Source organism: Pseudonaja textilis, chromosome Z (assembly GCF_049901715.1).
Source record: "Pseudonaja textilis isolate UNSWEBS1 chromosome Z, rPseTex1.2, whole genome shotgun sequence".
Classification (NCBI taxonomy): Eukaryota; Metazoa; Chordata; class Lepidosauria; order Squamata; family Elapidae; genus Pseudonaja; species Pseudonaja textilis.
Window position 1 is genome coordinate 105,977,122 of NC_142008.1, and position 17,825 is coordinate 105,994,946.

At 35.2% G+C, this 17,825-nt stretch overlaps 2 protein-coding genes and 1 long non-coding RNA gene across 3 annotated transcripts in view; all 3 read right to left on the bottom strand.

The window, feature by feature from the left end:
- Nucleotides 1–17,825, bottom strand: part of LOC148124208 (uncharacterized) — a 465,649-nt gene that overhangs the window by 283,866 nt on the left and 163,958 nt on the right. The gene's annotated exons all lie outside the window — the stretch shown is intronic.
- Nucleotides 6,404–7,939, bottom strand: LOC113448543 (olfactory receptor 14A16-like). Its single transcript, XM_026719255.2, has 2 exons — nucleotides 7,014–7,939; nucleotides 6,404–6,449 (listed from the first exon to the last, which is right to left on the bottom strand). The coding sequence occupies exons 1-2, from the start codon at nucleotides 7,919–7,921 to the stop codon at nucleotides 6,404–6,406; spliced, it is 954 nt and encodes a 317-aa protein (XP_026575040.2). The 5' UTR covers nucleotides 7,922–7,939.
- On the bottom strand, nucleotides 12,262–14,711 carry LOC113448544 (olfactory receptor 14J1-like). Its single transcript, XM_026719256.2, has 3 exons — nucleotides 14,497–14,711; nucleotides 13,287–13,970; nucleotides 12,262–12,307 (listed from the first exon to the last, which is right to left on the bottom strand). Exons 1-3 carry the CDS (start codon nucleotides 14,709–14,711, stop codon nucleotides 12,262–12,264), a joined length of 945 nt encoding a protein of 314 aa, XP_026575041.2.

Sequence of the window (17,825 nt, forward strand, 5' to 3'; positions counted from 1 at the left end):
TAGTCTAGTGGTGTGGGATTTTATTGACCTAAAATGCTATCCAGATGGCAGCAGGTCAAAAAGATAATTGCCAGGGTGTGAGGGGTCTTCTATAATGGCCTTGATTCTGCTTTGGCAGTGGGACCTGGCTAAGTCTTCCAAGGAGGGCAGAGGGCAACCAATGATCTTTTGAGCTGTGTTTATCACCCTCTGTACAGTTTTCCTGTCCTCAACTGTGGAGCCTGCATACCACACACCCAGACAATATGTCAGACTGTTCTCTACAGAGGCTTTATAGAAAGCCAGCAACAGCTTCTTATCCAGACTGTTCTTCCTGAGAACCCGCAGGAAGTGCAGCCACTGCTGAGCCTTCTTCACTATGGCCTTGGTATTAGGGGACCAGGAGATATCAGCTGAAATATGGATGCCAAGGAATATGATCGTAGGGACAGTTTCTACACATTCTCCAATGATGATGAGTGGGGCATTGTCCTGTCCATGTCTCCTGAAGTCCATAATCAGTTCTTTGGTTTTATGGACATTCAGTGACAGATTGTTCTGTCAATACCAGATAGACAGGTTCTCTACTTCTGCCCTATATGCCATCTCATCCTCTCTGGAGATGAGACCAATCATGGTTGTGTTGTCCGCAAACTTTATAATGGTGTTTGTTGCGTGGCTTGGTGAGCAGTCAAAGGTGTACAAGGCATATAGCAGGGGGCTCAAGACACAACCCTGGGGGGAACCAGTACTGAGTGTAATAGTGGAAGAAAGGTGGGAGCCAAGTCTAACAGACTGTGGTCTGTTTGTCAAAAAGTTCTTAATCCAAGAGCAAATGGGGATGGGGACCTGCAGTTTATACAGTTTGGTTACTAGTATATCTGGGATGATAGTGTTAAACACAGAGGTGTAGTCAAAAAGGGCATCCTCACATAGTTCTGTTTGTTCTCTGTTTGTTCAGCGCTCTATGAAGTGTGATGACCACAGCATTCTCTGTAGATTGGTTTGCTGTATAAGCAAACTGATGTTGATCAAAGGAGGGCGGGAGGCAGTCTCTGATGTGCTGTGAAACTAGTCACTCAAAAACCTTCGTAATGGAGCTTGTTAATGCTATGGGCCTATAGTCATTGAGAGTGTTTATATTTGTTTTTTTGAGAATGGGAATGATGGTTGCAGCCTTCAGGCATTGTGAGATGATGGCATGTGTTAAAGACAGATTGAACAGCTCTGTAAGTATTTCTGCCAACTGGTCAGCACATGCTTTAACTACTGCACCAGGAATGCCATCAGGCCCAGCAGCTTTCCTGGGACTTACTGCTCTCAGTGTTTTTCTCACCTCATGCAAGTGAAGAGAAAGAGATGCAGCATCATGGTCCTCATGAGGCAGTATGTCCAGGTTCTTGGTGGTCTCAAAGCATGTGAAAAAGCTGTTTAGCTCCTCTGCCAGAGTGCTACTGCTCTCACTGTTTGTTGGGCCCCAGCCTTTATAGTTGGTCAGGGCCTGTATCCTCCTCCACATCTGCCATGGGTCATTGTCAGTAAAGTGGCCCTTGACCTTCCTCCTATACATCTCCTTAGCATGTTTGATGCCCCTTCTCAACTCAGCTCTGGCAGTGCTGTACTGTGAGGTGTCACCTGCTCTGAAAGCCAGGTCACGAGCCCTGATCAGAGTCTGGACTTCACTGGTCATCCAGGGTTTCCTGTTTGGGAAGGTCCATATGCTTTTATCCATAGTGACATTTTCTACACAGGTCTTCATGTAGAAAAGCACAGTCTCTGTGTATAACTTGAAGTCCTGTTGATTGAAGATGCTCTAATCTGTGTGGGCAAAACAGTCATGAAGCTGGGAGAGGGCATTTTCAGGCAAGCATCTAATAGTTTGACTGCTAGGTTTTGTTCTCTTCCTAAGGAGAGTGTAGGCTGGTAGTAAAAGCAGGGTTAAATGGTCTGATTGTCCTAAGTAGGGAAGAGGTTTTACTCTATAAGCATGCTTAATATTTGACTACACATGATCAAGTGTGCTTTTTCCCCTGGTTTGGCACTTAACATGTTGGTAAAGTTTGGGGAGCACAGTTTTTAGGCATGTTCTGTTGAAGTCCCCAGCAATGATGTGAACGCCCTCAGGATGAGCTCTCTGTTGCGTGGTAATTATGTCTTGAAGGTGACTGAGCACCATGCTAACATTAGCATCTGGATGTAAATGTACCGCAGTGATGGTAACTACTGTTAGCTCCCGTGACAGATAAAATGGTCTACACTGAACAGTCATGGCCTCTAAATCTGGTGAGCAATGGCTGTTTGTTATTTTGCTGTTTGTGCACCAGTCTTTATATATATAAATAATTAGGCCCCCTCCTCTTCTCTTACCAGAGGCTATATTGCAATCTTGACGGTGCAAGGTCTGGTCTGCTAGCTCCACTGTAGCATCAGGGATTTTCAGGTGCAGCCAGGATTCTGTGACGATTAGCAGACAGCATTCACAAATTGGTTGTGGGAGATCTGCAGCTGTAGTTCATCCACTTTGTTTACAAGGGATCTGACATTTGTGATGAACATAGATGGTAATGGGGGTTTCTGCAATCTCTTCCTCAATTGAGTTAGCAGGCCCGCTCTGCATCCCTGCTTCTATTTTCTCTCCCTACGCCATCTTCTACGCTTACTTAATCCACGGAGCTCCTGGAGATCTTGCTAGCTCCAATGGGATATTGTGGGATTCTGTATATGCATAGGTGACTTCAGTTTTGAGTTGCTGTCCTATACTTATCAGGTCTTCTCGACAGTACGTTAGTCTGTTGCAGGATGGAGTAAAATTCAGGAAAAAAAAGAAGTAAAACACAAAAAGAAGAACAGTCTTCGGGAGCATTGAGCCACTGCAACCATGCACGCCGCCATCTTGTGAGACACATCCATAGCCAAGAGTCATCAGTCATGCTTTCCAGTAATATTTTTGCACTCCAACAACTTTGGGCTGCCAGGGCGATTATCTAGGCACTTGAAGAATGCACTGTTTTCCCCCACTCCCTTTCTGCTCGCAGATAAATAGGTCATTTAAGCTCTCCAGAAAAAGCATACCCTGGAAAAGCAATCCTTAGATCCATTTGCATCACTTAAAGATACCAGCTGGCCTCACTCACCTCACAAGATATCCTAAGGAAATCACCAGATTTAAGGAAAGCTCACATACCCCCCAGGAAGGCAGTAAAAAAATCAGTACCAATTTTGCATCCTGCCTCTTGGAAGTATACCCCAAAAGGACAGTGCCAGATAGTATTAAAGCAGTGAAGGAAGACCCCCTCCAAAGATAGACAAAGAAACCATGAGGCAGGAAAAAATTCAAACACAATACAAATAATTAAGTCACAACAGTAGCTGTTGCTTGTTGAAGCTGAATAGGGAAAATTATCCCATCAATAAACACAGGATTAAATGTCATCAAACACGGAATTAACCTTCACCAAAAACCAGTTTTAGACCAAAATGCAGAAAGGGTATGTAAACTTACGTTTGAATGCCAATCTTTCTAGCTAGCCAAGAAGCCTTGCTGGATGTCACTCATCTTGGTTCCCTGTCACTAAAAGCTTTGCTTCATTAATCAATTATTTCTTCAAAGTGCTGATTGTCCAGGGAAGTATTTCCTCCCAGCAGCAGTGTGAAAATCTTAAAAAATCCCTTCCCCTTTAAGAAAGTCAAGCCTTAAAAGCTCCGGAGACAGGAAGTCTAGACATACTGGCAAGAATGTAATAAAGGTGGAAGAAAACAAAAGGAGATTGCTTCTAACTACTGGGTCTCTGGACTACTTAGAAAGTTAACAAGGGGTTCTATAGAACCTGACAGAACCGGTAGAATCCCACCCCTGGTTTAATAGCTGAAAGCAGTTAATAAGCAATTTTTGAAATTGAAGTATGCAAACTTAATGTCCTTTCAAAGATACAGACTGTGTGGCTTGAGCAAGATGGATATTTCCTTGCCTCCCAGGGCTCTAAATCTCCTGGAGCCACTACCTTGTAAACTGTTCATGAGGTACAGCTTGTGGGTAATCTCAAATCTTTTCCTTATTCACAGAGATTCGAAGAGCACTGTGTTACCTAGTTTGGATAGTTGAATGATTACAAGGAAACAACCAAGCTCACAGAATATGAAGGACTTTTATTTCAATCCTGAGCTACAAATATTCTTTATGGAATAAAGAATGGAAATCCATTTATTAGGTTCCTTTTAACAATTAATGACTCTAGTCCCTGCCCTGTAATTATAAATACTGAAACTTTTATTGTAACAGCAAAAGTAACAGAGTCTTGTAAATTTCAATTTGTTTCCCCTCACTTATTTTATCTTTAGGTAAAGTAGTGAGGATCTTGTCTCAGATATTTTCCTGGCCTTGGTTTAAATCTCTCTTATTGGATAGTAGTGACTTTTCATCCTGTCTTCCTATGTTCTCTCTAAATACATGGTTTCTACTTCAGAATCAAATGTACTTTACACAGAGTATAAGTTTATATATTATTTATTTAAATAAACAAGCATTTTTGTTCCAACTCTTTTAATTAATAAAGAACATTCTATTATCTTATAATGATTTGTAAAATAAGATCATTTGAACCAAATAAATAACTAAAATTCATTTAGAACAAGTTTCTTTAGTTGACAAACAAAGTTAGATTAGATTCAATTCTATCCCTTTAATTTAACTTATATAAATGACAATCTGTTATAGAAAAAAGCAATACATATGGACTAACTTTACCAATACATAATATGTGAGTTGGGAGATGCAGTATTCAAGTGATAGGCATTATGTATCATTTTCTTTATATTTGTCAAGTTAAGTATTATAAGATATCATTGAATATATCTGTTAAAGAAATTATGATATGAGCATTTTTGGAGAAACATTTTTCAAATCCCACAAAACAAATAAAATCAAATTTCTAATGTATATTGTATTTTTCATCTTACTCATAACAAATAAAACTTGCTTGGAAGCTAAACAACTTGAGTCCAGCAGTCAAAATAATTATAATAATAGAAAAGATCTGTACAGAAATAACAATGATAAAGAATTTTTAAAGGATTCTTAAAGAAAGAATGATAAAAGCAAAACAACCAAATGTTATTGTAAAAATAAGTACTACAATTCCAGTTTCAATTACATATAAATCTGAGCAGGCAAGTTTAAGTAAAAGTAGGATTTCACAGTTGATGATTATAATTTAATGATAATTTAATGATGATTTAATGATTTAATGATGATAATTTAAAACTGATTGATAATATTAGGGCAAAAAGGAGTAATGAAAGTTCCTATCGTGTTTAGTACAGCAGTGAGAAAGCTGACAATCCAGACACTATTTAACTATTTTGGTACAAACCTTCCTATTCATTATCAGTCCATATCATAAAGGATTGCAAATGACAACATACTGATCATATGCCATGATAGTAAGAGGAGAAATATCTGAATCTACAAAGAATGCAAACAAAAACATAAACTATATAATTATGTAATTGATTATGTAGTGTATGTAATGTATCAAATATTAGCATCATTTCTTATACTGGTCAGCCAATCCCATCTAGGGGCATGAACCTAGTATGTGAAATCATCATGTGATTTGAGGGAATGATAATAATTGCACAACAGAAATATCATTCTGCATTGTTCAGCACTCTTATGACAATTTGTTTGTTCAGCACTCTTATGACAATTCCCAACTTAACCCATTATAATGTTGCATTACAATGGGTTAAGTTGGGAATTTGACAGATTTGGAGGTAGAATAAGTATTTGGAGGAAAAAAGGCAAAAGATGGATGGATAAGAGCTCAGATTAAGAGCATGGGAGCAATAATGATGAAAAGAAGAACAATGAATTTATTTCCCAATAAATTCCATCCAGCAGTATTTTTAATTTCAGTGTTTCATGTGTTTCCTCGAAAATAAGATCTGGTCTTATAATTTTTGTGACATCAAAAAAAGCACCAGGTCTTATTTTTTTTGCGGGGGGGGGGTCACTTCCATTGACTCATCTTGTGGTGGTGGAACAGATGGCCCTGCCCACCAGGGGCCCACTGCTGGCCCACTTCTGAATCTGCTTGTCACCGCTTGCATGCACAGCCAGACCCTCCATTTTATTCTCAGAGGCCTTCAAGGAAAGGTCTCCGCAGCTGAGAAACGGGCTCCAGATATATACATGGGGTGCTCCCCAGCCTCCATTTTTCCATCAGAGGCCTTCTGGAAAGGCCTCTGCAGTCAATAACAATGCTCTGGATCAATCCTTAAATCTTAAATTAATATTATTTTTATATTGTAATCCAGAGCTAGCTATAGTGATCTTTCGTTTAAGATGTTTAGAATAGAAGGGGATTATGGTTAATTTAAGAATTGATATAGTTCCACTTCCTTCCAAAAAACATTGAAAACTTGGTTATTTTCTCAGTCCTATTGATAAGGTATTTGATGAGGTCCTGTAGGATTTTTTTTTTGCTGTTTTTGTTGTTATTTTTCCCTTTCTAGATGCACATCATGTGTTATTTTATTGTATTATTCTTGGTATTTTACATTTTTTAAAATGTAAAGTACCAAGGGACTTTGGGAGAGGAAGGAAGGAAGGAAGGAAGGAAGGAAGGAAGGAAGGAAGGAAGGAAGGAAGGAAGGAAGGTTGGTTTTCTTCTAGCAAGAGCTGATTTTATCATTGATATTGTGGTGTGACATATCCCCCAAATTTTCATTTCAAATGGAAATTCTTTTGCAAAATCTTGTGTCTTTACATTTTTTTTGTAGAAATACACAGCTGACATATAACTTGTTCAGATTCAATGAACATACAGGCAAACAACATAGAGAGAATATTTATTAGAATATGACTAATATATAGGAGCTAGACACTGAAAAATTGGTATAATGCATTTTATTATTAATACACAGGGAGATAAACATGCACACAAGGTTTGGCAGAATATTTTGATAAAGTAAGTAAATCACTTTCCAAAACAATTAAGAACAAACTAGCAAATTGTATTTTAAATTACCAAGGTTTGTATAAATTCCACAAGGCATTTTGAAACTCTTTATTTCTCATGGTGTAAATAAATGGATTCAGGACAGGAGGAAGAATTGCATATATCACCACAAAGATTAACTCCAGATCAGATGAAGTATTACTGGGTGGTCTTATATAAACAAAGAGTCCAGTGAACAACATCAAAGAGAAAACACTGAGGTGAGGGAGGCAAGTGCATATGGCCTTTTTCTGCCCATGTACAGAAGGGATTTTGAGCACTGTGGTGAAAATGAACACATATGTTGTAACAACAAAAATAAAACATCCAAATATTATGATACCACAAAAGACAATTAATCCAACTTCAAATAGATATGAATCAGAGCAAGAGATTTTAAGCAGTTTTGGAATTTCACAGAAAAATTGATCAACCTTATTAGAACAAAATTTTATTGAAAATGTGCCACTTGTGTGCAACACTGCATAAAACAGACTAACAAGCCACACAATAACTATCATCTGAATGCAGGCTTCTTTGTTCATGATTGTCTCATATTGTAGAGGATTACAAATTGCAACATGGCGATCATGAGCCATTACTGTTAAAAGGAAGTATTCAGAGGCTTCAAAAAACAGAAAGAAAAAAACTTGAGCCGTGCATTCAGGATAAGAAATAAGCCTGTTATTCATGAGTGAATTAGTCATAGATTTGGGTACAATGACTGAAATGGAACCAATATTCGCCAGAGCCAAATTCATTAAGAAGAAATACATTGGAGAATGCAAACGATGGTTCATGAGGACTACAATGACAATGAAAAGATTGACTGTAAGGGACACTATGTATATTGTTAGAAATAGGAAAAAGTGCAAAATCTGTAATTTATAGACTTGAGAAAACTCCAGGAGCAGGAATTCAGTAGGTCTGGTAAGATTTGGCATGCTGTGTAGAAGTTTAATGTGTATAATTATCTGTGGGAGAAAAAAAAACTAATTATTTGCAAATAATTAATATATAGAGATAATTGTCATTGATTCAGCTTATACTGATCTTTGAAAACTGAAGATTAGAGGATAGGGATCATAATTTCATATAATTTCATCATTTTTATAGATCAGTAGTCATATTTTTAAGTGATAAAATTTTAGAAGGCAAAATTTTCACTACAATAAACAGTTTAAATGTTTCTATAATTGGTATTATCTTATCATCCAGTCCTCGCATCACAACATAAAACAGAAATATAGATGAGGTATCCAACAGAATGACTGAACTTACTACCCAATCCTCTCAGCACTAGTTTTGCATAGTTAAATAGTTTTTCCTGATTCAAAATGAAAAGGGACCAAACTCCCAATGGCTAATCTCTTAAAATGGTATAATACATTGTCTAACTACTGTAATAAAAACATTTTTAAGAACACCATTCTATTTTATTCTACTTCATGTCATTTTGTTTAACTTATAGCTGAAAACCTGAGAGTGAAAAAGAGCTATGAGAATGATAGGTTTTTCAGAAAAGTTCCATAATCTCTCTTAGAGAGTAGGATAGGAACTGATGTGGATGTAATAGTTGGAGAGAAAAAGAAGAAGAAAAAGCTAGCAAACTAAGTACTTTTGAAGAAAGTGTTGAAGAAATCAATTCCAGATTGAAGACCAATTGATCCCATAGAGAGGTGAAAGAGAACCTGAAGCTTAAGAAAATTAATATTCTACCAGCCATGGGAAATCACCAGATTGACCCTTGATTAATGGAAAGAAACATGAGACATAGCTGTGTTAAATTTTTAAAATGGACATGCTTGCTATAAAGTTGAAATGTTACTATTGTAGGAAGGGAAATAATAAATTGCAGAATGGAAGAGCAATTAAGGTTACAAATTGGTTTACTCTGTTGATCACATAGCATTGTTTTTCTTAGAGAAAAATTAGCGGTAGTGTGTGGAGGGGTGAGATTGGGGGGCAGTAAGACAAGTATTTATCTGCTGCATAGTTATAAGCGATTGACAAATCAAATAAATAAATATAAATAAATAAATAAATAAATAAATAGTTCTGGTTGTGAAAGCCAAGTTCTTAGAACTTTTTAAATGTCATATATAAGGAGAAGTTTTTATATGAGAAAGTCTCTTCTGAAACCAATAAGTCAAGTCAATGAAACTGATAAAAGAGCTTACATGGGAGAGGCTCTTTTGGAAAACAAAGCAGAGTTTCATCTTTTTAGGTCTGTTGGTATAAGGTCAAATTCTCAGATATTTTAGGGAAGGAGGGGGGAAATTCCAAAGTAAGGAGCTTGTCATACTCTCAATTATTATTGTACATAAAATTGGCTAAAGAAAAGTATTCAGGAGAGAGAGGAAAAAAAAAAGAGGAGAGAGAGAGAGAGAGAGAGAGAGAGAGAGAGAGAGAGAGAGAGAGAGAGAGAGAGAGAGAGAGAGAGAGAGATGACAGACATAAAGTATATATAGCAGTTTTTGAAAAGCCTTACCAGATTTTTCATTCAAATTTCTGATCATTCTAGAAATATGAAGGATGAAACTGCTACTTGATATAATACTTTTTGCAGTAATAATGTATTCAGAAAAATTATTTAATCCACAGAGGACTTATAAATACAAGATATGATAAATTCACAGCATTATTTGTTTGCAACATAATATGCAGAATTAGACCCAGGCAAGCAGTTTTTCATTGGTTGTCATAATATAGAATATACTTTAGCAATAGTAAAAATCTTCTTCTTTACTTCCTCTTTTGCCCTTTCAGGTGGACAGGGAAAAGTGAAGTAGAGGAAAAAATACAGAAAAGTATACCGTGGAAAATATAGGATAGATAGATAGATAGATAGATAGATAGATAGATAGATAGATAGATAGATAGATAAGAGGATGGACGGATAGATAGATGGATAGAAAGATAGATTTACTCATAATTAGTAATAAATATAATTGTACTCCAACCTGTTTTTTCTCAATATAATTTCATATTGATCTCATTATTGAAGCATTAAAATTCCTCAACTGAAACTTGGCATAAATGATACTGTGTGCATAAATTATTCCAAGCAAAACTGGAAGCGTCATCTTCTGAATGGGTATGCACATACACATGCACACACACAGAGAGAACTTTTTAGATTTACTCAGTTCCCTAGTTATCCTGCTATCAAAAGTATTGGCTTCTCTATCATTACAGATCACACAGAATTGGTTCTACTTTCTTATTGAAGGCAATCAGTTAATAAACATAGGAGAATATATATTTAATGAGACCTCCCCCCCCCAGTATAATTGATCAGTTACTATCATTAGATCATGATGTGTTATCATTTTTTCCCAAATGAATTCATCCAATAAAATATATATTTTTGTTCAGTCAATTGGATTGTGGAAATCTTTTTCCTATCTAAAATTATTTCCATATTTTGGGAACTATGATAATTTCAACAGTTTCCATTGTGCTGACATAGTATTCTCTATGGGGGGTGGGGGGGGGAGAAATACAATAAATTCTCAAAATTACAAGACTAGTTCTTCTTTCAATATAGGAAAACTACAGGCAAAAGAAAAACCTGACACCATTGTGCATCCAGGATATAATCCAAACGTTTTATTGCAAATTTACACTCATTCCTCATTATATAAACAATTTCTTCTTCAGTATGAAAGACTTCTGCAGTCCATTGTCATTAACATATTACTACTGTACTTTTTAATTGTTTAGCTGCTTCTCCTCCTCCTCCTTCTCACTATTGTTATTAAAGTGGAATTAATAAATCAATCAATTTCAACATATTTAAAAGTATGGCTTTCTATTTCACTCCAGGTGTTTCCTATTTGCTCAGTTCTTTAACCATGAAATCTACAATGATACATTGCCTTTTTGTAAACATGTATGTATGTATATTCTAGAGATCCATAATTGCATCAATTCTTCAACGATGGGTCATCTTTAAACAACACTCATAGAAAAGCACGACCATTAGATGTCTGTTAATTTTCCTCAGTTATGGAAAATAAAGTTTTTATATATATTTTAAGTCAAGGGCAATATAATTTGGGTTCTATGGCAATACTTTGGATTGTATGTTAGGTTTTAATTATTTGTGCTAATTTATGTAATGAGGAAAAGTGTTTTGTTAGAAAGACATTTAAAATATTTTGAAAATATCTACTTTATCTGCTGTGCTCTGCTTATTACGTTGTCATTATCATTACAATGACAGAGTTTAGCTATAGAAGTGCTTAAAACTCATAGTTGTTGAGAAAGATGTCACCACTTTATTTACTAAAGATACGTTGCTGTGTAAGAAAAAAATGAAGGATGTTTGCATTCTAGATACAATGGCTGTTCAGAACCTTAGTCTAGCTCACATGCCTTGAAATTGGAAACATTTCCCTGCACACCTGAATCTAGTAGGACACTAAGGAATATGCTCTAATTTTAAGGGATATAAAGCAGAATAAATCATATAAAGCTTCCCTTCTTATTTCACTGACTTGAAGCATTATTTGCTGATTGAATCATCTGTCATAAGTATTTAGACAGAATGTAGAATGACAGAAATGACTCCTACAGTGCAGTGCAGTCAATACTTCTATTGTTTAAGATGCAGGGTAAACAATGTTTTATTCATTATGGATTTCATCTCTTCTTCTGGATATTGAAGTATTCAAAGTATAGACAGAATTTCAGAGGCTTTACTCCCAATTCTGCCTGCCTAAATTTCTTATGACTGGAGTTGTATCATTTTCCCAATGGTCTGGCATTTTAGAACAAACCTTTTGCTGCTCAGCTTAAAGGTGAATAAAATATATATTTAACAATCAAACATGTTTTAGAATAAATTATTTCTTTTCAATTGTATATGTGTATTTCAATAGATAACTTACTTTAAAAACATAATGAATGGAATCTTGAATGTATGAACTGGTGAAATGTTATTTTAGTTAAGTCAGCCATTTAAACATAATAATATTTATTTATTTAAGCTAGAAGACAATTTTTGTTCTTTTTTTAATACTAGAGAATTTCTTTTTGAAAAAACTAACACATTGATTGAGTTTCACAGTGGAGATGAATGAGAAAAAGCTGGTACACATTCTTTAGGATAAACATTAATTGTTCATTTTTAATACAGTGGCAGGAAGAACGAGTAACAAATATCAAAGAAATAGATAAACAATTTTTGAATATTTTCTGAGATCCCTGCTTTGTTTTCTGCCCAAAGTTAAAACACACAAACAAACAAAATAAACCCAAGTGGGATAGCATTATTGTCCTAGATTACTCTCTTTGTCAAAGGATTTTCCAAATTATTTTTGATTCTCAAGAAAAAACAAATGAATGATCAACTTGACTCAATCTACCATTGTGATTTGTCAAAAATCATACACTATTTTAAAATCTGTTCTCTCTTCCCTTTCTCCCTATCCTAAATATACTGTCACATCCTTTAAAATAACTAACCAAGCAGTGTTGTATTGTATTGCATTGCATTGCACTGCATTATTTACATTTTGAACTTGCAACTTTTCTAAGTATGTAAATGTGAACACGGAGAATAGACTAGAATAGAACAGTGGTGGCTAACATTTTTGGGCTCCTAAGTCAAAAATTGTGTGAGCAGTTGCACTCGCTTGCTCGCATGCCAGCACCTAGAAGTTAATGAGTACCCCCACACACACCCTACACTGTGCCTCCCGGCTGATTTTTTGCCTATTTGAGGCCTATTTTGGCTTGAGAAAAGCCTCTGCAGCCTGAAAAATAGGCCTGTTTTATCACTTCTGCTATACAGGAAGTGATGAAATGGGCCTATTTTTCAAACTGCAGAGGCTTTCCTCAAGCCTGGGAGGCCGAAAAAGGCCTCAAACCAACTGAAAATCAGCTGGGAGGCGCACGCATGCACAGTAAGGAAAGTTTACCTGTGGCTCGCGTGCCGGCACAAATGGCTATAGGTTCACCATCACAGGAATAGACAAATAAAAATAAAATAGAAAATAACTTGTCTGACAAAACAACCTTTCTGCTTTTCTTTTCTCCTCCCCTCTCATTTCTTTCTTTCTCTCTTTCCTTCTTTCTTTTTTTTAAACATTTTTAGATTATGTAGAATTGATATTTAGTTTATTGTTGTCAAACTATACTGGTTCTTTCTACAAACAAGCAATAGGTATCTTTCAAAATAAACTTTGAAGTATATAATCTAGGGACAAGGCTGTTTGGAAAAGAAAATTTACAATCTTGGGCAACTTTTCCACAGTTTTTAAAATGATTTAGAACAAACCTGGAAAAGTGTGGAAAAGTTACCCAAGATTTAAAAACTTGAACAAGGCATTCTGAAACTCTTTATTTCTAATGCTGTAAATGAATGGATTCATCATAGGAGGAAAGATCACATATATTATGGAAAAAACTAAGTCTAAATAAGATGAACTGTTGCTGGGAGGTTGTGCATAGACAAAGAAACCAATACAAATGAACACTGAGACTACAATTAAGTGTGAGAGACAAGTAGAGAGAGCTTTTTGCCGTCCCTGTACAGAACGGATCTGAAGTACAGCTCTGAAGATCCATACATAACTTATAATGATGAAGATAAAGCAACCGAATGCTAGGTTACAGCTCACTACAAGAAGAACACCTTCCACTAAGTATAGGTCAGAGCAAGAAAGTTTCAGTAGTTTGGGGATTTCACAGAAAAATTGGTCAACTTCATTTGAACAGAAAGTTATTGAAAATGTACTGCTTGTGTGCAATATGGCATAAAGGAAACCAGATAACCACACCATGGCTACCATTTTAATACAGGTTCTGCTATTCATTATTGTTTCATATTGTAATGGATTATAAATAGCAACATGTGCCATTACTGTTAAGAGAGAGAACTCAGATGCATCAAAGAAAAAGAAAACCTGAAAGGCACATTTAAAATAAGAAATGAAACAGTTGTTCCCGAGAGAGTTGAACATGGATTTGGGTACAATGGATGATCTACTCGTTGTAGAATACCTTATGCCACCAGACTTGAAATTCTAGAACTAGAAAACCTTGAATTACGCCATCTTTGGTCTGATTTAAGCATGATATATAAAATCATACATTGCAATGTCCTACCTGTCAATGAATACTTCAGCTTCAACCATAACAACACAAGAGCACACAACAGATACAAACTCAAGGTTAACCGCACCAAGCTTGATTGCAGGAAATACGACTTCAGCAACAGAGTGGTCAATGTCTGGAATACTCTACCCGACTCTGTAGTTTCTTCCCCAAACCCCAAAAACTTTAACCTTAGACTGTCTACTATTGACCTCACCCCTTTCCTAAGAGGTCTCTAGGGGGCGTGCATAAGTGCACCAATGTGCCTACCATCCCTGTCCTATTGTTTCTTTTATTTTTATTTTATTTTTCTTATATGTACCCATTTCATGTATTCATAACTATGTATACACTTATACTTATTATCTTGTAAACAATTGACAAATCAAATCAAATAAAAATAAATAAAATAAATATGGAACCAATATCAATAATTGCCAAGTTCATTAAGAAGAAGTACATTGGTGTGTGCAGGTGATGGTCAACAACAATTGAAATGATGGTGAAAAGATTCCCCAGCAGGGTGATCAGGTATACTGCTAGAAACAGGAAGAAATATAAGATCTGTAACTCTCGAACTTGAGAAAATTTCAGAAGCAGGAACCCAGAAGCAGAGGTAAGATTTGACATTCTGTTGTCTCTGTGGGAAGAAGAGGAAAAAGGATTAATTTTAAAAAAGGTTTTCTCTGATAATACAGTGCTCTTAATTTTTTTATATTTTTTATTTTAAAAAAAAACAAAAACAACAAATAAAATCATCTTCCAGCTCTACAACATGTCAGTTGGGTACATATATCTTGTGTGCATAATGATATTATCAAACATTTCTTATTTAATTACATTCATAACCATTCTAATCAACATTCTATATCATGTTATCTAATTATTATACTATCAATAACATTATAGTTATTATCTTTCATAAATATATTCCATCCTTACTAAATTATATTCTTTCTAATTTCATTCCTAATAAATAACCATATAATTTTTTAATCATCTTCCTTTCAGTGCCTGTTATGATTTATTTAATTCAGTCATTTCCTTATAAAACCCATAAGTCTTAGTATCCTTTTCATACCTTGAATGTATTTACAGATATGCATACCAATCTATATTTATCCCTTGTTCCTTTAGTTCTTGCTTTGTTTTGAGTTCACCCTGTTTATTTAAGATTTCCTCATATCTAATAATATTCTCCATTTAAAAAACATTTGGGTATGCAAATGCTTCTATTGTTGATAACCAGACTGGTATTTTCATATAATGATATTCCCTTACTTTCCCCCATACTGTTAATAAAGCATCCCTGACATAATGTCTCCTAAAATATCCATGTGCTCTGCTTTCATTATACCACAGAAATGTGTGCCATCCCAATTGCACGAAGGATTATTATTTTCTTTTAAAGGATTTCTCTGATAATACAGTGCTCTTACATTGAATCATTTAGTTTATGTTAACGAACGAGCTAAAAAGTCAGATGAGGAAAACATTTGATTTTTAATTCAGTTTTAATTTTTTGGTAAAGGAACAGTTTCTCAGACAATGTAAGTTTCCACTCTAAATATATATGGTTACAGTGTTTACATATGGGAGATTTCTGAACAAGATGACAAGTGATTAATGTGTTTTTAAAAACAAATTTAACAAATAGAATGAAAAACACAATTAATGAATAAAATGGATATTAAGATTGTCATAAAACACAGAATGAAGCTATAAAGATACGTTGAGAAAATCTACAGCTGTCATTGCTAGGAAAATGTTTCATTTTCACATCTCTGGTCATAATCTGATATGAAATTAAATCGTATGATCTGATGGAAAAGCAACAATATTCTTGTATTTTGCCCTGAGCATTATATTGTGATGTAATGACATGTTTAAAAAAACATTTTGCAAGCTCCAGGATATAACAAATAAAAAACTGAGTAATCAAAGTCTCAGGTTTAGGGAATAGGATGAAGAATGATGACAAGAACGATAATAAATTATAAATGAATTTACTCACCCTTCTTGCAAATTTCACTTAGATTTATTTGCAATTCTAGAATAATATTGATTTTCGTAACTGAGCCATGCCTTTCTGTTCATTGAAACTTTGTTTTGCTTCCTTTGAAAATTTCCAGATTATAAGTATTGCTTCTTCTAATCAATATTTAAAGGATTTGCTGCTTCTGCAACATCATCATGTTTGTTTTGACATGACATCAATACTCAAGAGTCCATCACAACTAATTAGAAATAGTTCCTAATTTTTTTTAAAAAAACTTGGTCTATACTTAGTTTTTCTTACTGATAAATTTATTGCATTAAATATTCAGCAGTCCCTTTGCCTCATTCCTAGTATATTTTTTCCCATTTATGGTCAGAGTTAAATACAGTACAATCTATACTATAAAGATATAATTATTCATGACAATCGTATCATTTTCATGCTGACTTTTATGATAGTATTTAATTCCTATTAAATAGTAGTGAACACTACAGCAGAAAATTTCTCAGTTGAAAAAATTCTTTTATTTGTATATTAGAAGTGATTATATTTTCAATGTTTCTTTAAGTAGTAGAAGAGTCTTGACAATTGTTTATCTAAATTGAATGTGTGATCTGAATTTATGGTACAGATGTTTAATGAAGTGTTTACCTCTTTAAAAAAATACTTTATTGAACTGTTGTACCATAAATTTATATCACACATTCAATTTAATGTTTCTCGGTTTAGGCCACAGAAAAGTTTTACCAGACTTCAGTCATGATTCAAATGAAATATCAGTCTGCTTTTGTTTGTAGAATCATGAGAGTGTAATTTGTTATTAAGAATTCATTCTCAAATGTATATGCCTCATTCAAGATATGTGTTTGCATGTTGTGTAGTGTGTGTGTGTGTGTCTGTGTGGCACACAACTTGCCTCTGCAGACTTCTGAGGAGCCAGTGGCAGGACAAGTGCCAGACACAAAAATCCTCTCCAGAACAGGCCTGCCATTAGTCCATACCCTGCTGATGAAAGCCCAGATATGCTGAGCAGGCTATGTTGCAAGGATGCCAGACCATTGCATCCCTAAACAACCCCTCTATGGTGAGCTATCTCAAGGAAAGTGACCACAAGGGGAAGAAAGGAAGTGATACAGAGACACGTTGAAAGCCTCCTTCAAGTCCCTGGACATTGACACCACCTCCTGGGAAATCCTGGCACAAGATTGATTGACATAGCACATGTTGATCCACCAAGGCTGCCAGACATTTGAAGACAAAAGTACAGCACAAAAGAAGCAAGCACTCCACAAAACCAGAGCTGCAAATGCTGCAACGATGGTGTCCACACATGTGGCAGAATATTTTGTGCCTGTATAGGTATTACTAGTCACCTGCAGACACACTGTGGCTAGCCCACAATCCATTAGATGTCACGATCCTCTTCGAACATATGGACAAACATCTTCATTGTGTATATACAAAAAGCCAAGATCACAAACTCAAATCAGAGGCCATCTCTTTGTATATGTGCACTGTCTTTATTTTAGATTTTCCTCATTTTTCAGGTATGCCTTCTTTGTTCAGTGACAATGATAAAGCAATATCAAGCTTAACAAGGTTTAGAAAGGCAGGAAATCATTGGGAAGTAATGTTGAACAGTAGAAGGGCTTTCATATATTTCATATTGCTTTGGTTTTCCTGTTCCAAATCCACATAAGAAATGTTATTCCATTCACAAGCAAGAGCACACTGCATTTTTATGG

Excerpts from the sequence above, each read along its gene's own strand:
- LOC113448544 (XM_026719256.2), bottom strand. The coding sequence starts at position 14,711 with ATGTCAAATCTTACCTCTGCTTCTGGGTTCCTGCTTCTGAAATTTTCT. Across the intron at positions 13,971-14,496 it reads ATTATTGATATTGGTTCCAT|ATCATCCATTGTACCCAAAT; the intron begins ATTTATTTTATT and ends TACAACGAGTAG. Across the intron at positions 12,308-13,286 it reads TTCAAGTTTTTAAATCTTGG|AATCAAAAATAATTTGGAAA; the intron begins GTAACTTTTCCA and ends TTTTTTCTTGAG.
- LOC113448543 (XM_026719255.2), bottom strand. The coding sequence starts at position 7,921 with ATGCCAAATCTTACCAGACCTACTGAATTCCTGCTCCTGGAGTTTTCT. Across the intron at positions 6,450-7,013 it reads GCCTTGTGGAATTTATACAA|CTACAGGACCTCATCAAATA; the intron begins ACCTTGGTAATT and ends AAAAAAAAAATC.